The sequence below is a fragment of the Myotis nattereri genome (genome assembly GCF_964212035.1).
Source record: "Myotis nattereri genome assembly, chromosome: 1".
NCBI classification, from domain to species: domain Eukaryota; kingdom Metazoa; phylum Chordata; class Mammalia; order Chiroptera; family Vespertilionidae; genus Myotis; species Myotis nattereri.
In genome coordinates this window covers 164,446,945-164,473,522 of record NC_138075.1, presented here as the reverse complement: position 1 = coordinate 164,473,522, position 26,578 = coordinate 164,446,945, and the positions used below count along the sequence as shown (strand labels likewise).

Sequence of the window (26,578 nt, the reverse complement as noted above, 5' to 3'; positions counted from 1 at the left end):
GTTTTAAAGTAATTGTTATAATTAAGTTTGAGGAAGTTTCTACAGTTTATAAACTATTAAATTTCACTTTCTACCTGGAGATTTAAAACAACCAGTGGTTGCTTCAGTCACTAATGGACTATTTATTCTTATAGCAAATCAATTTACTGGAGTGGGAACCATGACTGACTTTCATTAAGATGACCTGCATCCTTAAAAGTTAAAATTCAAATGTGAACACATGTACGCAATGTTATACATACATACACACACACCATCCCAATAGTTACTTTTAAAGAGAAAAAGGTGTTCCTTTAGCCTAATAAGTCTAAAATATCCAATAAAAAATTCCATGTGAACTTTTTAAAAGAGAAAAATAATAAGACCATTCAAATAAGTTAAAATAAATAGAGCAGCAAGATAATCACATTACCAAATATACCAGTTTTATTTATATAAAGGCAGTGATGTAGCAAAATTTTTATTATCAAAAACAGTGTATAAACACAAAGTACATGTGGTTGCTTCTGTGATTATTTACTAGAAACAATTAATATATGTAATGCTTTCAACAAAATGGGTTCTTTCACATGCATTATCTCATTTCTTATACAATACTGTGAAATTGGAATTGTCATAACTCCCACCTACATTAATAATAGAGGAATACGCAAGTTGTACAGGACACTGTCATGTAATATCCGTTCAGCAGGCTGCATCCCTGCCTCCTACTCAGGCAGCTGCAAGTCCCGGGGTAGGTAGGATAGGATGCGATAAGAGGGGATAATAAAGGAGAGGGAGAGGAAGGCAGGCCTGCATGCAGACAGGCTGAGAGAAGAAATAGAAATACCGAAAGAGAACAAGAAAAAAACGCAGGAGGGGTAAGGTCAAGGGGGGAAAAAAAGGGAGACATATGTAATACTCTTTGTAATACTTTAAGCAATAAAACAAAATTTTTAAAAAAGAAAAAATGCAGGAATGGAAAAGGGAATTAAATTCGGGGCTGCACGTGGGAGGGGGTGGCAACCACGGGGGGAGGAGGGGGGGCGGTGAAGCAGCTGCACGGGGCGAGGGGCGGGGCACAGGTGGCGCAGAGCGGGAAGCCCTACCCAGATGCTGAAGGAGGGCTGTTGCCCTGGTGCAGGATGTTGGGATGGAAGAGTGGACGGTCCAAGGTCTTCTGGGTGGAGACGGTCCTGCTCCATGGCAGCAGCGCCCAGGTGGCATGGGCCTCGGCCAACCTCGCTGGGCCAGGCATCCCGCGCTGGGAGGGGAGGCGCAGCTTAGCTGGGGCAAAGTCGATCACTAAGGAGGGTACCGCTTTCACCCCTGATGTCTGGACGCCAAAGCCACTGGCCAGAGTTACAATGGTGGCGCATTAAGTGTACTTTGTTGACTAGAAGTTGGGGCATCCTGGACAGGGAATGGGAGGAGAATGGCGGCGGGGAAGCCGGGGAAGTGGGAGACAGCAAAGGCCTGGCTGGGGCTGGGCCCTCGGCTGGGGGTTAACGCCCCCTGAACGGAAGCTTTAATATCAAAGTGTGCTCAGGTGGGGCTGGAAACAGGTCCCAGAGAGAAAAGGGCGGGGGGAGGGGGGGTAATAATAGGGAAGGAGAGAGGGAGGCAGGTTTCAGGCTCACAAGGGAAAGGCAAATGGGGGGAAGGGGGGAGGAGTAAGAAGGAGACAGACAGTGGAATGGAGAGAAAGGAGGAGTGGGGGAAGGAGAGGGGCCATGGGAGGTTCAAAGGGAGGGAGGTAAAGAAAGCAGGAAAGACAAGGATGCTAAAATGGGGTGAGGCCAGGAAAATAGTTAAATGAAATGAAGAAACAGAATGTGAGAGTGAGAGGAGTTTAAAAGGAGTTAGTAAGAAAATTAAGTACAGGGTGATTTTTTAAAAATGTAGTCAGACATCCCCTGAGGGCTCCTGGACTGTGAAAGGGTGCAGGCTTGGCTGAGCCCCATTCCTTCCCCCGCTCCCCTACCCCATGCACAAATTTCGTGTACTGGGCCTCTAGTTTTATCAATAAAAACCTTCAGAGAAATTAAGTTACTTTTCAATATCCACACTTAGTAATAAGAGATGAAGCAAAATTTCAGATCCATATTTTCTAATTCATAATCCCTATCGTATTTTTCTACACTTCAAAGTTGAAAGTGAGGTCTCTTTGATTTATTTCATAACCATTCCTTGTTTTATAGCAACACATCACTTACACAGGGGTCATTTATTCAGCTAGTGTGGATATATGAAACAGTCTAAACATCAGAAAAAAGCAAAAGATACCTGGAAGTATAAGAAATATCCCATAGGAGCATCCCTTCCTCTCTAAAATCAATTTTTTAAAAAAATAATAACACATATCTTTGGGTAATGAATTTTTTATAAAAGAAAGAAAGAAAAAGAAAATATCCCACAGGCCAGTGGTCGGCAAACTCATTAGTCAACAGAGTCAAATATCAACAGTACAACGATTGAAATTTCTTTTGAGAGCCAAATTTTTTAAACTTAAACTATATAGGTAGGTACATTGTTATTAACTTAATTAGGGTACTCCTAAGCTGGCCTTTGCTAAAAACGTCCTCAATCTGATTGAGGTACGTTTGCTGAAGTCGACCCCTTCCAACTCTCCCATCCACACTCGTCTTGTATACTTGTTTCCTCTATCTTTTGTCACCCACACGCTATTTGTGGAAGCGACTAGCACTAACCACTGCACATGAGACTGCTGACTGACTGGCTCACTCAACTTATGCATGAATCGCACGCATCTCCCCCGCGCTGCGTATCCCAGGGCCCACCTGCGCCGCGTCTCCCGTCGCCCAACCAACCGACACCCCCCACTTCTTCTAACACCACTTTTTCAAAAGAGACTCGCCCAACCAAAAACCAACTTCTGCACATGGGCCACGAAGTTTCAATCGCACTGTATGTGCACGCCCACATGTGGTATTTTGTGGAAGAGCCACACTCAAGGGGCCAAAGAGCCGCATGTGGCTCGTGAGGCACAGTTTGCTGACCACTGCCATTGGCAAAAATAAGATTGTGGGTTTTTTTCATAATCAAATACCTTCAATCTTCATTCAACTCCTATTTGCTTATATAGTATTTACTAACCTAACAATGCATTAGAGGAATACTTGTTAAAAAAAAAAAAAAAGTCAATCTCCACACTCGATCCTTACTCCTTTTGAATTATGTAATTTAACCCAAAAATTAATTTCTAAATCTCCTGTCAACATTTTTCTCAATTTTCTGACTATCTTCAAAACATTTATGCCTATATAACAAATACATGTTTAAAATAATCTGATTCCTCAGTATTACACACACACACATACACACACACACACAGTATGGCATGGTTTCTATATTCTCTCTAACTCACTACACCATTCATGAGGCATTCTAAGTGAGAAATCTAGGAGTCATCCTTAATACATCCTTCCCCCTCATCCTCTCACATCATATTAATTACTAGACGAAAATCAATGCTAACATTCAAATGTCACTTTCCCCTCACTTCCAGGTTCATTTCACTATCTTAATACAGGGACTCACTATTGAATCACTAGGTACCACATCCTGACTTCTTTCTCCCTCCCTTTCCCCATATGTCATCAATTTGACTTACAGATGACTGTCATGTTCTTATAAAATTTTAAAACTGTTTGTGAATCTCCTACTTAAAACATTCACTGGATCACTATCACCTCTAGCTAAAAATAAAAAGTTTTTCTCAAATCTTTATGGCTTTCCACATCCTCTTTACCTGTAGTTTTCTATCCATCTGACAAAAATTACCTACACATCCTTCAAAATACAACTCAATCATACTTTGATATCCTTTCTTGACTTCTATCATCCGCCAAGCAGAATCCATGAGTTTCTCTTCTGAAGTTTCATAGTACTTTGTTTGAATATTATCATATCATTGTTTACCTATTTGTACTTGCCATCAAAGTGTTAATTTCTTGATTCAAGAAGCTTTGTACTACTCATCATTACTAAGTGCAATAAATTGCCAAGTGCCTATTATAATGCAAACTATTAGGTAATTTAATAAATATTAAAGACTAGTAATGAAAAGTAAAATGGTAATTTTTTTGCATCAGAAATAATGGGACAACCCAGTCATAGACAAAATCATTAATACTATAATGGCAGGCTTCAAAAAATAATCACAAAAGGATATATTATTTCTCTCTCTTATGTCCTTGTTATTAATCTTTTTAGCATATTTTTACTTATATGAAATAATACCTTTCTACTTGAGAGCAACTTAAGATTAGTAAATTATATTTAGGCAATCTACTACTTAAGGGGAAAACCTAGTTTATAAATTACACCTTTATTTTTATTTATATATTTTTATGGTTTAAAGTATTACAAATAGTAGTACATATGTCTCCTTTTCCCCCATTGACCTCCCCCAGATTCCCCCACCTCCCGGCACATGCCCTCAGCCCCCTAGTGTCTGTGGCCATTGGTTATGCTTATATGCATGCAGCCAAGTCCTTTGGTTAATCTCTTACCCCCCAAAACCTCCCCTGCCTCCCTACTTAAGTTTGACAGTCCAATAGATGCCCCCTTGTCTCTGTATCTATTATTGTTCATCAGTTTATAATGTTCATTAATATTCCACAAATGAGTGAGATCATGTGATATTTATCTTTCTCTGACTGGCTTATTTCCCATAGCATAATACTCTCCAGTTCCATCCATGCTGTTACAAATGGTAAGAATTCTTCCTTTTCTACATCAGCATAGTATTCCATTGTGTAGATGTACCACAGTTTCCTAATCCACTCATCTGCTTATGGGCACTTAGCCTGTTTCCAAATTTTAGCTATGGTAAATTGTGCTGCTATGAATATAGGGATGTTTATATCCTTTCTGATTGGTGTTTCTGGTTTCCTGGGATATAGTCCTAGAAGTGGGATTATTGGGTCAAATGGAAGTTCCATTTTTAGTTTTTTGAGGAAACGCCACACTGTTTTCCACAGTGGTTGCACCAGTCTGCATTCCTACCAGCAGTGCATGAGGGTTCCTTATTCTCCACATCCTTGCCAGCACTTGTCATTTGTTGATTTGTTGATGATTGCCTCTGGCAGGTGTGAGATGGTACCTCATTGTTGTTTTGATTTGCATCTCTCTGATGATTAGTGACTTTGAGCATGTTTTCATATGTCTCTTGGCCTTCTGTATGTCCTCTTTTGAAAAGTGTCTATTTGGGTCCATTTTTTGATTGGATTGTTTATCTTCCTTTTGTTAAGATGTATGAGTACCCTATAAATTTTGGAGATTAAACTCTTATCAGAGATAACATTGCAAATATCTTCTCCCATGCAGTGGGCTTCCTTGTTGTTTTGGTGATGGTTTCTTTTGGTAGGTGGAAGCTTTTCATTTTGATGTAGTCCCATTTGTTTATTTTCTCCTTAGTTCCCATTGCCCTGGGAGCTGTATCAGTAAAGATATTGCTACAACAAATGTCTCCGATTTCGTTGCCTATGGCTTCTTCTAAGATTTTTATGGTTTTCCGTCTTACGTTTAAGTACTTTATACATTTTGAGTTTATTTTTCTGTATAGTGTAAGTTGGTGGTCTAGTTTCATTTTTTTTTTTTTTTGCATGTATCTGTCCAATTTTCCCAACACCATTTATTGAAGAGACCATCTTGACTCCATTGTATGCTCTTGCCTCCTTTGTCAAATATTAATTGAGCATAATGGCTTGGGTCGATTTCTGGGTTCTCTGTTATGTTCCACTGGTCTATATGTCTGTTCTTATGCCAGTACCAGCAATTTTGAGGACAGTGGCTTTGTAATGTATCTTGCTAGCTGGTATTGTGATCCCTCCAACTTTGTTCTTCTTTCACAAGATTGCTGCAGCTATTCGGGGGTCTTATTTTTTTCCAGATGAATTTTTGGAGAGTTTGTTCTAGGTCTTTAAAGTATGTCATTGGTATTTTAATGGGGGTTGCACTGAATTTATAGATTGCTTTGGGTAGTATGGACATTTAAATGATGTTGATTCTACCAATCCATGAACATGGTATGTTCTTCCATTTGTTTATGTCTTCCTCTATCTCTTTTTTCAGTGTCCTGTAATTTTCTGAGTACAGGTCCTTTACCTCCTTGGTTAAATTTATTCCTAGGTATCTTATTTTTTTTAATTGCAATGGTAAATGGGATTTTTTTTTTTTTTAGTTTCTCTTTCTGTGAGTTCATTATTGGTGTATAAAAACAAGCCATAGATTTCTTGGCATTAATTTTTTATGCTGCTACATTGCCAAATTCATTTATTAATTATACTAGTTTTTTGATAGAGTCTTTAGGGTTTTCTATGTACAATATCATTTCATCTGCAAATAATGACAATTTTCCTTCTTTTTTTCCAATTTGGATGCCTTTTATTTCTTCTTCTTGTTTGATCACTATGGCTAGGTCTCCAGTATTATGTCAAACAGGAGTGGTGAGACTGGGCATCCCTGTCTTGTTCCTGTTCTTAAGTCAGCAGTTTTATTTTTTGCCCATTGAGTAGGATGTTGGCTGTAGGTTTGTCATATATGGCTTTTATTGTGTTGAGGTCTGATCCTTCTATTCCCATCTTGCTAAGAGTTTTTATCAAGAAAGGGTGTTTGATTTTGTCAAATGCTTTTTATGCATCAATTGATATGATTATGTGAGTTTTATCTCTCAATTTGATTATGTGATGTATCACGTTTATTGATTTGTGGATATTGTACCATCTCTGCATCCCTGGAATAAATCCCACTTGGCCATGGTGTATGATCTTTCTAATGTAATGCTGGATCCGATGTGCTAGAATTTTTGTTGAGAAAATTGGCATCTATGTTCATGAGGGATAATGCCTGTAATTCTTTTTTTTTTTATTGTCTTTATCCGGTTTGGGGATTAGGGTAATGCTGGCTTCATAGAAAGAGCTTGGAAGTGTTCCTTCCTCTTGAATATTTTGAATTGTCGAAGGAGGGCAGGATTTAGTTCTTCCTGAATGCTTGATAAAACTCTCCTGTGAAGCCCTCTGGTCCAGGGCATTTGTTTATTAGAAGTTTTTTTTTAAAAAAAGAAAAATATATTTTATTGATTTTTTACAGAGAGGAAGGGAGAGAGATAGAGAGTCAGAAACATCGATGAGAGAGAAACATCGTCCAGCCGCCTCCTGCACATCCCCCACCGGGGATGTGCCTGCAACCCAGGTATATGCCCCTGACCGGAATCGAACCTGGGACCTTTCAGTCCACTGGCCGACACTCTATCCACTGAGCCAAACCGGTTTCGGCTAGAAGGTTTTTTTTATTATTATTATTACTGCTTCAATTTCCTCCATAGTTATTGGCCTATTCATATTTTTTTTTATTCTTCCTGATTGAGTTTTGGATGTCGTATTTTTCTAGGAATATGTCCATTTCTTTTAGGTTGACTAGTTTGTTGGAATAGAGTTGCTCATAGTATTTTTTTTTACAATTCTTTGTATTTCTGTGGGGTCTGTTGTTATTTTTCCTCTTTCATTTCTGATTTTGTTTATTTGGGTGCTTTCTCTTTGCTTCTTGGTGAGCCTGTCTAGAGGTTCATCAACCTTGTTTATCCTTTCAAAGAACCAGCTCTTGGTTTCATTGATCTTTTGTATTGGTTTTGTTTTGTTTTTTTTTGTATTTGTTTGTTTGCCTCTATGTCATTTCTTTCCGCTGTGATCTTTATTATCTCCTTCCTTCTGCTCACAATGGGCTTTTCTTGTTGCTCTCTTTCTAACATTTCAATTTACAGAGTTAGATAGTTTATTACTAGTTTTTCTTGTTTTTTGAGGTAGGCCTGTAATACTCTACACTACTTTCACTGTGTTCCATAGATTTTGGATTGTTGTGTTTTCATTGTCATCTGTTTCCAGAATGTTTTTTATTTCTTCTTCTCTTTGGTAACCTAATCATTGTTTAATAACATGCTATTTAGCCTCCAAGTGTTTGAATTTTATGATTATTCTTTTTGTAGTTTATTTCTAATATTATGCCATTGTTATCTGAGTAAAGGCTTGATATGATTTCAATCTTCTTGATTTTGGAGAGACTTTGCCTGTGACCCAGTATGTGGTCTATCTTTGAAAATGTCCTATGTGCACTTCAGAAGAATGTATATTCTATAGCTTTGGAACAGAATGTTCTAAAAATGTCAATTAAGTCCATAGTGAGTCATTTAGAATTTCTGTTTCTTTGCTGATTTTTTGACTGGAGGATTTATCCAGTGATGTTAATGAAGTATTAAAGTCTCCTACTATGATTGCATTGCTGTCAATCTCTCCCCTGATATCTTCCAGAAATTTTTTTTATATATTTTGGTGCTCCTGCATTGGCTACATATATGTTTACCAGAGTTATATCCTCTTGTTGTATCAATCCCTTTAGAATTATGAAGTGGCTTTCTTTGTCTCTTGTTATGGCCTTCACTTTGAAGTCTATTTTTTCAGATATAAGTATTGCTACCCAAGCTTTTTTTTTTTTCATTTTCATTTCACTGAAAGATATTTTTCCATCCCTTCACTTTCAGTCTGTGAGAGTCCCTTGTCCTGAGTTGGGTCTCTTGTAGACAGGATATATATGGGTCATGTTTTCTTATCCATTTAGTCATTTGATATCTTTTGATTGGAGCATTTAATCCATTTACATTTAATGTTATTATTGACTAGAGGCCCAGTGCATGAAATTTGTGCACAGGAGGGGGTTGGGGGTAACCTCAGCCCGGCCTAGACCCTCTTGCAATCCAGGCCCCGTTGAGAGATGTCCAACTGCTGGTTTAGACTCAATCCCACTGCGGGTCTAAACCAGCAGTCAGACATCCCCCTCACAATTTGGGACCACTGGCTCCTAACTGCTGGCCTGCCTGCCTGCCTGCCTCATCGTCCCTAACCACTCGCCTGCCTGCCTCATCACCCCTAACCCCTCTGCCTGCCTGCCTCATCACCCCAACCACTCTGCCTGCCTGCCTGATCGCTGCTAAACACTTTCCTGCCTGCCTGATCTCCCCTAACCACTCGCCTGCCTGATCACCCCTAACCATCTCTGCATCGGCCCCTGCACCGCGGGTGTTCCAGAAGGACATCTGGAATGATGAAGATCATTTGGCTGTCTGGTCTAATTAGCATATTACACTTTTATTATTATAGATAGGTACTTGTTTGTAGCCACTGATATTCTATATGCCTCTGTTCCTCCCTTTCTATTCCTTATTTTTACAACAGTCTCTTTAGCATTTCTTGCATTGCTGGCTTGGTAGTGATAAACTCCCTTAGCCTTTTTTTGTCTGCGAATCTCCTGATTTCCCCTTCAATTTTGAATGATAGCCTTGCTGAATAGAGTATTCTTGGATTAAGTCACTTGTCTTGCATCCCTTTGTGTACTTCATTCCATTCCCTTCTGGCTTTATTTGTTTCTGTTGAGAAATCATTTGATAATCTGATGTGATATTCTTTGTAGGTAACTCTCTGTCTCTCTCTTGCAGCCTTTAAGATTCTCTCTTTGCCGTTAACATTTGCCATTATATTTATGATGTGTCTTTGTGTGGGTCTTTTTGGGTTCATCTTCTTTGGGACTCTCTGTACATGTGTGACTTTTTTCTTCCCCATATCAGGGAAATTTTCTGTCATTATTTCTTCAAATAGATTCTGTAATCCTTACTGCTCTTATTGTCCTTCTGACATCCCTATTATACGTATGTTACTTCGTTTCATGTTGTCCCAAAGCTCCCTTAGGCTCTCCTCCTGCTTTCTAATTTTTTCTCCAATTGCTGTTCAGATTTGGCTTTTGTCGCTACCTTATCTTCTAACTCACTAATTCGGTCCTCTGCTTCTCCTAATCTACTGTTGAAACCTTCCATTGTGTTTTTTACTGTAGTTATATCACTTTTGATTTCCTCCTGATCCTTGCATAGGTTGTTGATTTTTCTCATCCATCCAGTTTATGAACTATATGACTGAATTCTTTTTCCTTTTTTTTACATATTGCATACCTCTGTTTCATTTAGTTCCTTTCTTGCTGATCCCTTCTTTCCTTTCCTTTGGGGATTGTTTCATTGTCTCCCCATTTTTACTATTACCAAAAGGCCCAAGCTTCAAGTTGTGAGGGCCTGAGGCACATGTGTAATGCCACTCAAGCATCACTGAAAAGCTCAGGCACCAAGAGGCTTGGTTGCCCTGGGCCAGTGGGAGCTGTAAGTGACAAGAATCTGCCAGCTCGGGGGTGGGTGGCACAGCCACTGGGGGTCAGCCACAGCGCCCCCAGGTGTGCCTGAAACGAAAATCAGGGTCATGGGCTCTCGGTGTGGCTGCCTTGGGTCAGCTGGGGCCTTGTGCGCACACTGAGAATCAGAGACCCCACATGCATCACTGAGATTCAGAATCCCTGTGCATGTGCACGAGAATCAGAGTCATGGGCACTCCGTTTGGCCATCTTGGGTCACCCAGGGCTTCACACACGCTCCATGAATCAGCGTCCCCACATGCATGCGCCAAGAATCAGAGTCACAGGTGCTCGGTTTGGCCGCTGCGGGTCAGTGTAGGGCCTCCGCGCCAAGAATCAGAGTCCTCATGTGTGCATGCACTGAGAATCAGAGTCCCCACATGCATGTACCAAGTATCAGAGTCACAGGCAGTTGGTTCTGCCGCCACAGGTCAACAGGGGGCCTCCACACCAAGAATCAGAGTCCCTACATGTGCGTGCACCAAGAATCAGTCATGGGCTTGCTAGAGGGGCAGGGTTGCACGACCGCCCTGTATCAGTGAGAGGCCCGCTAGCACACCACAGGCTGCGTCGGTCCTATGCTGCTGCAGTGGGCCAGTGGGACTGGGACACACTCTGTGACTCAGGAATCTTCGGCCAGGATGGCTGGAATCTCAGTTTCCATGGGTCTGCAGCTGTGGTAACAGGTGTTTGTCCAGAGTCGCTGTAGTATCCCGGTTTTTGTCTGAGGCCAGTCTTGGTGCTGGTGTGACTGGGTTCCCAGTCACAGCAGTCTGCCCTTCAAGATGATGTGGTTTCTGTACCAGTGCCTGCCGTCCGGGAGAGCTTGCAGTGGCAGCAGGGTCTTGCAGTCTAAGATCACCTGGTCCACCAGCCCCAAAAGTCCTGCAGGATCTAACTGTCCCTAGCTGACACACACACACACACACACACACACACACACACACACACACAACACACACGTCCACACACTCCTCTTTTGCTCCCTCACTTAACACTCTCTTCCTCACTGCCATCCTGCTGGTTCGCCATCTTCTTATCCCCTAACTGTACCTAAGTTAAATCTTTAAATTATAACTTTTTAAATTCTAACAATTTTAATAAATTTATAGCATAAATAAAGAAACATAACAGCTCTATAATTTTGTTTGCAACCAGAATTTAAGTAACATTTTAAAATACATAGTTCCAAATTATATCTGTTTGGCAGAACTTTCAAAGAATTAAAATTTGCAATTTAGGTTTGCTCAGAAGAATTACAAGGCAAATTTTCATACCCTGCCATGTAATATTTAAACATTTATCTTAATGAATATGGGAAATGAATGAATAAATAAGGATTCATGTCAATAAAGATCCAAAGTATTGGTGCCACCTAATGAAATATTAATAAGTTTTTTAACAGATAATAAGCTTCATAAATTTTGCATTAATACAGCAACTTCATAAATTTTGCATACTACATCAAAGAATTTGAATAGGAACAGCTGTTAGATTTTTTAAATTAAAGACTTCATTAATGTTAAGGAAGATATTAAAAAGAATTTTTATTGCCAAAGGCAAGATATATTCCTATGCAAAATATTCAAATTGAATAAAAATTAATATCTGTATTTCTAACCTAAGTTCACAGTAGAGTGGAAGTCATGATATATGCAAAAGCTATGTGGAAACAATAATGTGTATACAATAGAATTAAGTAGAACTCAAGGAATAATAAATTTAAAAACTCACAACCATGCATTAAAATATTATATTCATGTTATTTTATCTTATATTTTGTTATACTACCAGAAAATGCTTAAATCCAAAGACCCTAGAATATTTAATTATTCTATTACTTAATTATTGTTTAATTATTTTACTGCTTTAAATTTATTCTTAGGCAATAGGATAAATGGGAGGAAAGAAAAAGCCTAATAATTCTTTCTCTAAATTCAAATTTTAAAATTAAACTCGTTTTCAGACCTGTAGTCAATTAATTCCAAAAGCATTAGTAAACATTATGTATCTCACTCTACTAACTACAGGTATACCGAAAAACAAGCAGAATAAAAGATTCTTGTCCTAAAAGAATGTTTTAATTGGGGACATAAATATATATTTTAAAAGATTCCATACAAGAAATAACATTATTAAAGTTAGTCATAAGTTCAGACAAAACAAAATCAAACTTAGAGAACTCTGACATGTCAATAACAAAAAGACAATCCAACTTTAAAATGGGCAAAGGATCTGACTAGATATATCTCTAAAGAAGATATATAAAGGGCCAATAAGTGCATGAAATAGTACTCAACGTCATTAGTCTTTGGGAACTGCAAATCAAAATCACAATGATATATCACCTCACACACACAAGAATGGCTATCAAAAAGATAAAATATAGCAAATGTTTAAAAGATGTGGAGAAATTGGAACCTTCAGACTTTGGCAGACATAACTACTTATAAAACAGTTCCATAAAAAGTTAAACATAGATTTATGACATTATCCAGCAATCTCAATCCCAGATATATATTCAAGAGAAATGAAAACATTTGTAAACTAATATTCAAAGCAGCATTATTCTTTTGCTCATTATTCTTATGCTTTTAGTTAGCATATTAGTATACTAATTATTTTTATTCTTGGCCAAAAAAGTGTAAACAACCTAAATGACCATCAATCAATAAATGGATAAACAAAATATGGTATATCCATAAAACAAAATAGTATTCAGCCATAAAAAGAAATATAATATTGATATATGCTACAACATGAAAAAAAATTATGCCAAGTAAAATAAGCCATCACAAAAGGACAAATATTGTATGATTCCATTTATAAAAAGTGCCCAGATAGGCAAATCTACAGAGTCAAAAAGTAGATTAGTGATTGCCTAGAGCTGTGATAACTGGGGGGAAATGGGAATTAATGTTATTTGGGGTGAGTTAAATACTCTAAATTGATTGTGGTGATGGTTTCATAACTCTTTGAATATACTAAATCATTAAATTGCATACTTTAAAAGGACAAATTGTAAGATGCCGGGAGCCGGTCCATCCTTGCTGTTTCAAAGGACCTGGCATATATGGCATACTGTTCTTAAAATGTTTGCTCACCTTCTTGGCACTATGTGATTTAACCAAGGTCTCCTCTCTGAGAAAGATTGTTTCCCCAGGTAGGGATTTTCCCCTGAAGTTAGGGAGGGAATAAAACCCCTCAACTAAGTGCCAGGCGGGTAATTAATCACTTTAACTACGAACAATCATGCTTAAGCTACATAATCTTTACTCCCTGGAATGGAGATAAGAAACGCCCTAACCTTTGGAATAGAGATTGATAGGATTGAATCAACTGGTATAAATACAGATGTAACAAGACAGAAGAAGACAGAACTAGAGAGAGACAGAACCTAGGCACAGAACCTACACAGAATGTTCTCTAGAGACAGAAGAACTTCGCTGGAGAGAACATGGCAAAAGATCCTGGACAGAAACTGGCCTCAGAACCTAGAGACAGAACCTAGCGAGAGAACATGGCAAAAGATCCTGGACTGAACCTGAGTACAGAAATTGGCAAGAGAACCTGACTAGAACCTGGTGACTGAACCTGACTGGAGAACCTGGACAGAACCTGGCTGGAGAACCTAGTGAGGGAACATGGCTACAGAACCTGGCTGGAGAACCTGGCAAGAGAACATGGACACAGAACCTGGCTGGAGATCCTAAGCAGAACCTCTCTGGAGATCGAGACCAGAACTTGGCTGGAGATCCTGGCTGGAGATCCTGGCTAGGCTGCTGATCAACTGAACGCTGTCTCCGTGTCATTCCTTCTTCGCTGACTCCGTCCACACCTTTGGGGACCCCTGGACCTGCTGGGGTTGGACCCCAGCAGTAAGATGTATGAATTATCTATCTACAGGAATAAAAGAGAAACATGCAAATTGGTGTCACTACACTATGCCCACCAGCCAATCAGAGCAACTATGCAAATTAACCCAACAAAGATGGTGGTTACTTTGCATACACAGGTGCGGAGAAGCCAAGCCTCACTGCAGCCAGAGGGAAGAAGCCAAGCCTCGCTGTGGCTGGAGGGGAGAAGCCTAGCCTCAAGGCTTGGCTTCTCTCCTGCGGCTGGATCAAAGGCCTGGCAGCCAGGGGAAGGAAAGCATATTGCGTTAATCTTCATGCAACAGGCTTCTAGTATATATATAAAAGGCTAATATGCAAAGTGTCCCCACAGGAGTTTGACCGGGAGACCAGGAATTCTATGACTCACTATGACATGCGCTGACCAGCACGGGGTGGCACAGAACAAAGGAAGGCCTCTACCAGCAGCCAGCAGCCGGGGAAGGAAGGCCCCGGCTGGCAGCCAGAAAGCCCTGGTCAGCCCTGATCACCCAGCCAGGCCTAAGGACCCTACCCATGCACGAATTTCATGGACCAGGACTCTAGTATCTTAATAAAGCTGATTTTTTTTTAAAGGCAAACTTGTAACTTTAAAAAGTGATGAATTTTGAGGCAAGCTAAATAACATGGAATAAAAACCACATTGAGAAACAAATCTAAAAACATTAATTACATCCCCTCTTCTAGCATGTGTGATAATTTCCCCCTTATAGGAATATAAAAGGAAGAGATTGTCCTGAATTAGCCAGAACTACAGGGTTCAGAGGAAGAACTTTGTAAAAATATGAGAACCATAGAGGATAGCTAAACTACAGTAAACCAAAAAGAGAATTATGAAAGGATCAATAGAAGCCAGAAATCTGAGTGAGATCCAAGGTAACAATGGAAAGAGCAATGGGCTCCATATAAATAGAGTATTCTAAAACAGTTTCAAGATATTACTACCTATAACTAATTTTTGTGTACCATAATTAATTTCAGTGCATCAGTTTAATTTATTTTTTTATTTATTGTTGAAACTATTACAGATGCCTCCCATTTACCCCCTCTTGGCCCACTTCCACCCAGCCCTTTTCCCCGTCCTTCTAGCCATCACCACACTGTTGCAGAAGAAAAGAAATAATAAGAATTAGAGCAGAAATCAATGAAATTAAAAATAAGAAATGAATAGAGGCAATAAATAAAGGAAAAAGCTTGTTCTTTGAAAAGTTCAATAAAATCTTTAACTTTCTAGCCAGACAAACTAAGGGAAAAAAAAGGACACAAGTTACTAATATCAGAAATGAACAAGAGGGCATCACTACAGATCCCATAGACATTAATATAATCAGTGAATACTATGAATAACACTATGCCCATACATTTGATAATCGAGATTAAATGGACAAATTCCTTGAAAAACTCACACAAAAGAAACAAGATGATCTGAATAGGCCTATATTTATTAAAGATTGAATCAATAGTTAGTAAGCTTCCAAAACCAGGGCCAGATGGGTTCACTGGTTAATTCTACCAAACATTTAAGGAAGACATTTATAATCGCTTTCAGAGGATAGAAGAAGAATACTTCTTAACTCATTCTATGAGACCAGCATTACCCCTATACCAATACCAGACAAAGAGATTACAAGAAAACCACAGACTAGCATCTCTCATGATTCTAAATTAACACTTTTTATCCTGTTAGAGATTTAAAATTGCTATTCTATGAAAACAATTATACTATAGTATCCTGTTATGTTTTTCTAATACTTCTATAAACAATATTTTAATTTCTGATTAATATTCAGGGGAAGACCAAAGAAATCAAATGCAGAGAAAATTCTTAATAAAATAGCTATTGATTTTTCAACTAAAAATCATTTCTCCTTACTCTAAATGAATCCATTTTTAAAATTTTATCCTATAATCTTCAAGTTTTTAAGTTTAAATATAATAATATATTGAAGGGGGAATAATTCAGGGTATAATTTGCCTACAAGTTCCAAATGAATAAACTGAAACATGGCTACAAAAAATATATTTAATGGAATATTAGGTTTTATACTAATAAACATACATTATTGAGAACAAGGAAGATGAAAATCTTACTGAGTATTAACCAGAATACATGAAGAATATTATGTTTAGTTCTCGTTTGATATGCTTTTTAAAAAGAGAGATTCACAAACATAAGAAGAAAGAAAATCCCTTAATAACTTTAAAGAAAATAAGTTACCATGAAGTTAAATAATGAGAATATTCAAAGGTATTTAGAACATTAATCCTTACTAGAAAAAATAAAAGAAGACTAAAAAGAAGTCATAGGAAAAGAAAGAATAAGTAGGTTGCAAGCAGGAAAGAAAATTTAAGTCAGTTTGTAAAGAAAATTGTAAGAAACAGTGGCCTTACTGAAACAAACAAACAAAAAACTTAGGGTTGGGGAGGGTTTGTTTGTTTTTTAGTCACAAGAGGTGTTCTAGCAGAGACAGTGATAACTTGACAGATATTTTAAATACAGTTTCTTCCACAATATTCACTGAGTGACAACTAAATGCAGTAAATCTAAGAGTACTTTAACCTTGTCATAATAAGATTCAATGATCTTAGAATCTAGAAAGTAGATGAAATAGCTACTTCCCAACTTACCTTTTTTACCTCCTGAATTATTATTACTTCATAAAGTCGTGGGACATGTAAACAATAATTTTTTGGTTGATCTTTCTTGATGTTAATATTTTCATAATATGTCTTTTTCCTTAAAAAAAATTAAGAAAGATACTGAGTTCGCAATTTCAAATATCTACACTAATGAAAGACAAAGATGCTAATTGACCGTACCTTTGCTACGCCCACCAGCCATTCAGAGCGACTATATGCAAATTAGCCCAACCAAGATGGCGGCTGGCAGCCACAGAGCTAGAGCAAGCAGAAGTCTTGGTTGCCCGGGCAATGGAGGAAGCCAAGCTTCCTGCCAGCCCTGAGCTTGCTGAAGCCTCTGCTCATGGCAACAAAGTTTCAATTATAGAAGACAAATAAATCCCAGATACCTGCTTCCAGCTAGCCTCCACTGGGAGCTTGGGTGGCTGGGGGTTTTGGCCAGCTGGCAAACAGCCATCAGCCACTCAGCCAGGCTGGCCACACCCTCATAGGTTGAGGGTCCCCGCTGGGGGGCTTAGCCAGCCTGCAAACAGCCATCAGCCCCTCACCCAGGCTGGCCAGGCACCCCAACAGGACCCCCCACCCTGAAGGGGCTGTGGACAGCCTGCAAACTGCCATCAGCCACTCACCCAGACTGGCCAGGCACCCCAGCAGGTACCCCCACACTGAAGGTGCTGTGGTCAGCCTGCAAACAGCCATCAGCCCCTCACCCATGCTGGCCAGGCACCCCAGGGGGAACCCCTACCCTGAAGGGGCTGTGCCCAGCCTGCAAATAACCATCAGCCCCTTACCCAGGCTGGGCAGGCACTCCTATATAATAAAAGGGTAATATGCAAATTGACCCTAACAGCAGAACGACTGGGAATGACTGGTCACTATGACACACACTGACCACCAGGGGCAGATGCTCAATGCAGGAGCTGCCCCCTGGTGGTCAGTGCACTCCCACAGGGGGAGCTCTGCTCAGCCACAAGCCAGACTGATGGCTGCCAGTACAGCGGTGGTGGTGGGAGCCCCTCCCGCCTCCTCAGCAGTGCTAAGGATGTCGGATTGCAGCTTAGTCCTGCTCCCCACTGGCAAGTGGATATCCCCAGAGGGCTCCCGGGCTGCCAGAGGGATGTCTGACTGCCAGATTAGGCCCAATCCCCCGGGGAGCGGGCCTAAGCCAGCAGGTGGTCATCCCCCGAGGGGTCCCAAACTGTGAGAGGGCACAGGCCAGGCTGAGGGATGACCCCCCCAAGTGCATAAATTTTTGTGTACCTGGCCTCTAGTATAAATATATAAGTATTTATATAAACCAACAGAATATTTTACACCAACATTTTCTGCTTAAAACGTATGCAATAATAAGTTTATCTGGTGTGTTAGACCAATATATTCTATATTTTATAAAATGTACTTATTTATTTTGGTGAGTAGATCTGCATTTTCCAATTCAGAGCATTATAATATAACCTATTCTAATAATTACTCCAAAAATAAAACAGGATGTGTCAGGAGTTTAAATAAAAAGCTACCAAAAAGAAAAAAAAGCCGAAATGGGTTTGGCTCAGTGGATAGAGCGTCGGCCTGCAGACTGAAAGGTCCCAGGTTCGAGTCCGGTCAAGGGCATGTACCTGGGTTGCGGGCATATCCCCAGTAGGAGATGTGCAGGAGGCAGCTGATCGATGTTTCTCTCTCATCGATGTTTCTAGCTCTCTATCTCTCTCCCTTCCTCTCTGTAAAAAATCAATAAAATATATTAAAAAATAAATAAATAAATAAATAAATAAATAAATAAAAAGCTACCAAAAAAATTGCTGTATAATTCTTTAACATTTAAAATTTCTTAGTATTTCAATTATTACTAAAATAACAGGGAAAATAGCCCTATGCTATTTATATCATAAAACAATCAAGGAATAAACATGAAGAAAGATCTTTGAAAATGAAAGGGAAGCTTATTATCATTGAAATGTACACAACCTCAAGAAAGAATAAGAACCTAAGCAGTGATTAAGTGCCCAAGCTTTGGGGTCAGACAGCCTGATGGGAATCCTAGCATTGCTATCTACTAACTATGTGACCTTAAACAAATCACCTAATTTCTTTAAGGGTCAGGTTAGATTCCCCATCTAATTGGGAATAGTAACAAACACTTCTCAAGATTATAATGATTAGAGTATATAGATAATCTCCTATATAATAAAAGGGTAATATGCGAATTGACCCTAACAGCAGAACAACTGGGAATGACTGGTCACTATGACACACACTGACCACCAGGGGGCAGACGCTCAATGCAGGATCTGCCCTCTGGTGGTCAGGGCGCTCTCACATGGGAGGAGCTCTTCTCAGCCACAAGCCAGACTGACGGCTGCCAGTACAGCGGTGGTGGTGGAAGCCTCTCCCCCCTCCTCAGCAGCGCTAAGGATGTACAACTACAGCTTAGGCCTGCTTCCCTTTGGCAAGTGGACTCACAGGTTGCCAGAGGGATGTCTGACTGCCAGCTTAGGCCCGCTCCCCAGGTGGACATCCAGCAGGTGGACATCCCTTGAAGGGTGCCAGACTGCAAAAGAGCACAGGTCAGGCTGAGGGGACCCCCCGGCCAGTGCACAAATTTTTGTGCACTGGGCCTCTAGTGTGTGTGTGTGTGTGTGTGTGTATATATATATATATATATATATATATATATATATATATATATATATATAAAGTGTTTATTGCTTTTCATACCCATAAACCCATAATAAGTACACAATAGCTGTTAGCTGTGCTGGGGTCCAAACCCAGTGGGTCCAGGGGTTCCCAAAGGCGTGGACGGAGTCGGCGAAGGAAGGAAGGACACGGAGACAGTGTTCAGTTGATCAGCAGCCTAGCCAGGATCTCTAGCCAAGTTCTGGTCAGGATCTCCAGCGAAGTTCTGGTTAGGATCTCCAGCCAGGTTCTGTGTCCATGTTCTCTTGCTAGGTTCTCCAGGTTCTCCAGCCAGGTTCTGTAGCCATGTTCCCTCGCTAGGTTCTCCAGCCAGGTTCTGTCCAGGTTCTCCAGTCAGGTTCAGTCACCAGGTTCTAGTCAGGTTCTCTTGCCAATTTCTGTACTCAGGTTCGGTCCAGGATCTTTTGCCATGTTCTCTCTCTAGGTTCTGAGGCCAGTTTCTGTCCAGGATCTTTTGCCATGTTCTCTCCAGCAAAGTTCTTCTATCTCTAGAGAACGTTCTGTGTAGGTTCTGTGCCTAGGTTCTGTCTCTCTCAGTTCTGTCTTCTTCTTTCTGTGTTCTAAGTTCTGTGTTCTTACATCTGTATTTATACCAGTTGATTCCAATCCTATCAATCTCTATTCCAAAGGTTAGGGCGTTTCTTATCTCCATTCCAGGGAGTAAAGATTATGTAGCTTAAGCATGATTGTTCGTAGTTAAAGTGATTAATTACCCACCTGGCACTTAGTTAAGAGGTTTTATTCGCTCCCTAACTTCAGGGGAAAATCCCTACCTGGGGAAACAACCTTTCTCAGAGACCTTGGTTAAAACACATAGTGCCAAGGTGAGCAAACATATTAAGAACAGTATGCCATATATGCCAGGTCCCTTGAAACAGCATGCATGGACCGGCTCCCGGCAAGCTGTTATTATAACCATTATATTATATGCTATACTGAGTATACTGCTATTTTTTTCTATTTCTTAAACAGAAAATTAAGTCATATATGAAACATATCCCGTGAACTATCCAGAACATAAGCAGAAAATCAGATAATAAAAAAACATAAAAACAATTATTTGACATTGCTATAATTTAAATATACATTTAACATATCAGTTCACTGTTAAAGGCTGACTTCATGATTTTTTATACTATCCTAATATTTAAAAACCCAGGGTCCGTAAGGACTGACCAAAGGCTCGACGGAATACCGGAAGTCAGTCCTGCAGTCAGTGCTGGGTTACCATGGCGACCCAGCACTGACTGCGCTCCTTCAGGCACAGTGATCCAGCACTGATGCTGAGGGGGCTGCGGATCAGGCCCAGAGAGAGAGGCCTGGAGAGAGACGCAGCCTCCGTGGCATCTATTGATCAGCCATTGCCTCTCTCTTTCTCTCTGGGCTTCGCCAGCAGCTGCGCCTCTATTTCTCTCTGGGCCTCTGAGGGGGCTGCTAATCAGCCCCACCTCTCTGATCAGGCCTGGAGATAGGCCCGGAGATGCTGACTGGCATAGAAACCAACAAATCAGAACCAAATATGGATGAACTGTGAGGAGCCAATGGCTGCCTAGGAGGCAGAGCTTTTGATGCTGACTGGCATAGAAACCAACCAATCGGAACCTAATCTGGGTGAACTGTGAAGGCAGAACCTAAGGTGGGGGCTGAGGAGGGGTTTTAAGGGCAAAAGCTGTTTGGTGTAAGGTGGAAGAAAGCGGTTCAATTTTTCAATTTTTTAATGACCGGTTTGGCAGTAGAGTGCATATAGCTGGCTATCAGTCCAGATATAGGGATTATGTATTTTTGTCTGCCAAGAGCATCTCCTCCTGCTGAAAAAGGCTTTTTGCCCCCATTTAAGCAATCCTATCCTATCTATACTAATAAAAGGGTAATATGCTAATTAGACTGGGTTGACTGGCCATCTTCCAGATGCCCAACTTCCTTCTGGACAAAGCCATGGTGGTGGGGGCTAAGGCAGAGGCAGTTAGGGGCGATCAGGCCAGCAGGGGACGGCCGTTGGGGGTGAGATCAGGCCAGCAGGGGAGGGTAGTTGGGGGCAACCAGGCCAGCAGGGGAGGGCAGTTAGGGGCAACCAGGCTAGCAGGGGAGGGCAGTTGAGGGTGATCAGGCAGGCAGAGGCAGTTGGGGTGAGACCAGACCAGCAGGGGAGAGCAGTTGGGGGCAAGATCAGGCCAGGAGGGGAGAGCAGTTAGGAGCAATTAAGCAGGCAGACAGAGGCAGTTAGGGGCAATCAGGCAGGCAGGCAGAGAGATTAGGGGCGATCAGGCAGGAAGGCAGAGGCAGCTAGGGGCAATCAAGCAGGCAGGCAGGTGAGTGGTTAGGAACCAGCAGTCTCAGATTATGAGAGGGGTCCCTGATTGGAGAGGGTGCAGGGTGGACTGAGGGAACCCACCCACTCCATGCACGAATTTCATGCACCAGGCCACTAGTATTTAATAAATGAACTTGTTTTCAAAACTTCAAATATTTTTATAGATGATAAATTTATATTTGAGGTATCAGAAGAGTCACATATCATTTAGGTCTGTCTTTCCCAAACAGAAACCTGTGAGTTCATCTTTCTATTTACAGGGGTCAAGCATCTCCACTTTATACTCTATCAAATCTCCCAGAATAATTCTGACATGATCCAATAAAGTAAAAGTTTTAAAAAAGGTAGAAAATTTCAGCTGCCAGAAGGAACCAAGACAACTTCATATAAAATATACAGTGAAAGGAGCAAAACCAAAAAAACAGTTATGGAAATGGTTATAACTACAGTCTGGAATGCAATCAGTACAGATAAATTCCTAGGAGCAAAAGTAAAAATACATATAGAAGATGAGAAGAAAAAGGGGAAATAACAAAGATCAAATAAAAGTAACATTAAAAAACAAGAGGAAAATGGGAGTGGGATAAGGTTGAAGAAGTGAAAAAAAGCTGTTCTAAAAATACCACCACATACCCTGGCCAGCATGGCTCAGTGATTGAGCATCAACCTATGAACTAGGAGGTCACAGTTTGATTCCCAGTCAGGGCACATGCCTGAGGGCTTGAACCCCGGTGTGGAGCATGCAGGAGGCAGCCAGTCAATGATTCTCTCTCATCATTGAGGTTTCTGTCTCCCTCTCTCTTCCTCTCTGAAATCAAGAAAAATATATATTTTTTAAATACTAGCACATAAAGTCAGAGAAACATGACCAAATAGAGTCCTGGTTGTGCCTGATACTTAGTCACAGTGTAATAGAATGAATGGAAAGCAATCATCGTAGAACCAGATACTTTCAAAAAGATTAATTTTGTTTATGTCAATTAAGCCTCAATAAAAGTGACAGGCAGGCAGATAAAGAGATAGACAGATAAGCAAACCAACCACACTGGAAGAAGATGAGGATAAGATTAGAACACTAAATAACAAAAACGTTTGTCAAGGGAATGAGCAGTGTTAAAGCATTTGATAGACTTTCTTTTCTTTGGAAGAATGACAAAGATATTCAGTTTAGACCCCATTAGGCTAAATATACATGTTAAAGTTCTAGTGTAACTACTAAAAAAAAAATACAAAGTGTATATCCAATATTAGGAGAGTGAAGAGGACAGTAGACTATAAGTTCCCAAAAACAAGGACCATGTTTTATTCTTTTCTTTCGCAGTTACTAAGTTTAGTACTAGCACATAGCAAGAATCCAAACAATGCTTGTTCAATGACTAAACAGTAGCTGGGGTATCTTATAAGAGTCTAAGCTATTTCTACCACTGGCATATAGATGTGTCTGAATCAATCTAACAAACTAATGGGATAGATAATCACTGTGAGACGTCTTGTGAGAAAATTCATTCTATGAGAGAAAGTATCATTCAGATAACCTGAACCCTGTTTTTAAAAAATTAATGATGAAAAGGAATGGTAGATTCTGAGGACAATATGGTAATTGTTACTCGATTTGGTCTTCCATACCCTTGTCTAAGACCTTAGTGTAAAAACAGCTATTATGCCAGAAATCTTATTCCTATTTAAATTTCATTAATATTCCCTCCAACCTATTGTTATGCCTCTGATCCACACTGAGAATGCCTTCTAAAGCTATCACATAGTCAGAAGAATAAACATCAGAGGCAGGGACAAAATGAAGAATCCTAGGTCAACTTATTTTATATTTTCTCTGATCTTTTGTCTGTTTAATAATGAAATACAGTATATTTTAGCACCTAGATACATGGGCTATATAATCAATTGAAGAGGCCTTAGTGAAAGTCCAGCTCTGCCACTTAATAGCTACATAATCTTGAATGTTATTTATCCTCTTCAATCCTTGCATTTCTCACTGATAAAATACATGTATCAATAGTAGTTACATAGAGACTGGTGAAGATTAAATGAGGTGAAACATGTAAAGCAGGGTAGCACAGGATCTGGCTCACAAAAAAGCAACAGTTTTTGTATAGGTTATTCCACAATATAATACTTCTTGGAGATTTTATACTGATTTTCCCTTTAAAGCAGCATAGTCTAGTCTAAATTATTAGAATATTTTAATGTTCATAGCAGCAGAATTTACAATAGCTAATATTTGGAAGCAGCCTAAGTGCCCATCAGCAGATGAGTGGATTAAAAAAAAACAGTGGTACATCTACACAATGGAATACTATGCTGCTGTAAAAAAGAAAGAACTCTTCCCATTTGCAACAGCATGAATGGACCTGGAGAGCATTATGCTAAGCCAGTGATGGCAAACCTATGACACGCGTGTCAGAGGTGACATGTGAACTCATTTTTTTGGTTGATTTTTCTTTGTTAAATGGCATTTAAATAAATATCAAAAATATAAGTCTTTGTTTTACTATGGTTGCAAATATCAAAAAATTTCTATATGTGATACAGCACCAGAGTTAAGTTAGGGTTTTTCAAAATGCTGACACGCCAAGCTCAAAAGGTTCGCCATCACTGTGCTAAGCGATATAAGCCAGTCGGAGAAAGATAAATATCACATGATCTCACGTATTTGTGGAATATAATCAACAACATAAACTGATGAACAAAAATAGATCTAGAGACAGAAGCATCGAACAGACGTCCAACCTCAGAGGGAAGGCAGGGGAGGGAGGGGGTGGTGGTGGAGGTAAGAGATCAACCAAAGGATTTGTATGTATGCATATAAGCATAACCAACGGGCACAGACAGTAGGAGTGGTGAGGGTATGTACTGGGGGGGTGGGAGCGGCTGGGGAGAGGTCAATAGGGAAAAAAAGGAGACATGTAATACTTTAAGCAATAAATAATCTAGTTTTTTTTTAAAAAAAGAATACTTTATAGTAAAAACTATATTAATGGCATACTTTTTTTTTTTTTTTTTACTTACTGAACTATATCATACTGTCCAGGACCAGGCCCTGACTTTATAGGTAACTTTAGTCTTCCCAAAGATTTGCCAAAATGTATTCCCTTGTATTTTAAAGTTGCATTGGAAAAACCCTATAAAAAAAAAAAGTGAAGATGAGACATAGTTTAAATAAGTCACAAAAGAATTTTTAACTTTATTTAAGTCTAAAGCTAAAGCAAGGATAACCTTAGACAAAGGGGTTTCATGGGTAAATGCTAGATCTCAAGGTAAGTTATTACTGCAATGCTTATCCCATACCTGAGTCAGCCAGGATTTCTAGAGAAATGCCTCTCATTTTAGCGTGTCCTCAACCAATAAGAACAGTTTTGCTCTTGGCATACATTCATTTAAAAAAAGGGAGGAGGGCAGAATTGTATGATTTAGGGAATGGGAAATTCTATTAAAAATGACCTTAACAGAAATTATATTAATTTCAAGAAATCCAATTAAAATGCAAATACCACTGATAGATATTAAATAACTTCTAATTACCTGATATTTAAAACTCTAACATATTTATGTAAAGTTTTCAGAATAACAAGTATATGACAATAAATTAAACATCACCCCCATTTCATTTTATTATTAATGCTTGAGGTCACGATCAGTCTTTTAATGTCAAAGGAATTATTTATGACATAAGAAATCAACAATTATCTAATACCACTAAAATAGGTATTAAAATTACATATGACCCGTTAAAAATTTCACTTTAGAGAAGTTAAAGCACCTGGTTTTAATAAAAACTAATGAGATAACAAAATATAATACAATAACAAAATATAATACAAGCTTTTTTTTTTTTTACAAGAATTCTCTTCTGTTGACCTAATACCTTATATATTGAGCAATCATTTAAGAATATTTTTAAAACTCAATTTTTAAACTGATGGTAAAAAGTGACTTCTAATATATTTATCTTACTTTTAATTCACATTTGTAAAAAGAGTTTTAAAATGAGCTTGAATTATTAAAATAGTTGCCATATGATACTGAATAAAATTCCCATAACATAAACTTATAGTTTAACTGCATTAAACAGTTTGTCAGCTGTTCTAGGTGACTGTTACTATTCTAGAATAGGAGACCCAATCTCTCTCTATTACTGTTATAAATAAAAATAAATAGCAATATTTGTGATAATTCTAGTTATAAATGATTACTCAAATCCATATCTGCTCTGCTCTCACCAAAATTTCAAAAGAAGTATATAAAATAGATACAAATTATCAGTGCTACAAACTAAGAGAAGGTATCATTCACATTCCAAAACTCTGAGGAATTTCTGTGAAATACAGCACAGCAAAGACTAGAACAAGAAGAAAAACCTCACTGAATGTGAAAAGAACCTCAACTGAACTCTATTAATGTCCCCAGAAAGACAAAAACTGGAAATAAGGATGGACTTTTGGGCAGTGAGTAGGGAGAAATTCTCAAAACTACTAATGCCCTTGGAGATTTATTTGCACCAGTGCCATTACATGAAGTGAAAGAATGCTAACTAATACCCACTCTATTCCTGGCAAGGATGATTGGAATAAATCAGAAACACTGCCGTGAGTATCTAATGAAGACAGACTTTCTAGTTAGAAAGGTACCATTCCAGAAAGCTTTGGGACGCCACAACAAAATCCAAAAAGAAGCTGACACGGCACTAAAATTCCCTACGAAGTGACGCCTTTTACTTCCTACAATGTAGCACTAAGAACTAGCCTTCCGATGTTATAAAATGCAAACACAATAAAACTGAACTTTCCCTTCT

At 39.3% G+C, this 26,578-nt stretch overlaps 1 protein-coding gene across 1 annotated transcript in view; it reads right to left on the bottom strand.

Moving 5' to 3' along the window:
• The window catches only part of STPG2 (sperm tail PG-rich repeat containing 2), a gene marked incomplete at both ends in the record, with an annotated part of 119,268 nt that overhangs the window by 54,284 nt on the left and 38,406 nt on the right, over positions 1 to 26,578 (bottom strand). The window contains 3 exons of the mRNA XM_081110189.1: positions 16,749 to 16,838; positions 22,810 to 22,813; positions 24,796 to 24,908. Of these exons, the coding sequence (XP_080966315.1) occupies positions 16,749 to 16,838; positions 22,810 to 22,813; positions 24,796 to 24,908 (207 nt within the window). The remainder of the gene's footprint in view (positions 1 to 16,748; positions 16,839 to 22,809; positions 22,814 to 24,795; positions 24,909 to 26,578) is intronic.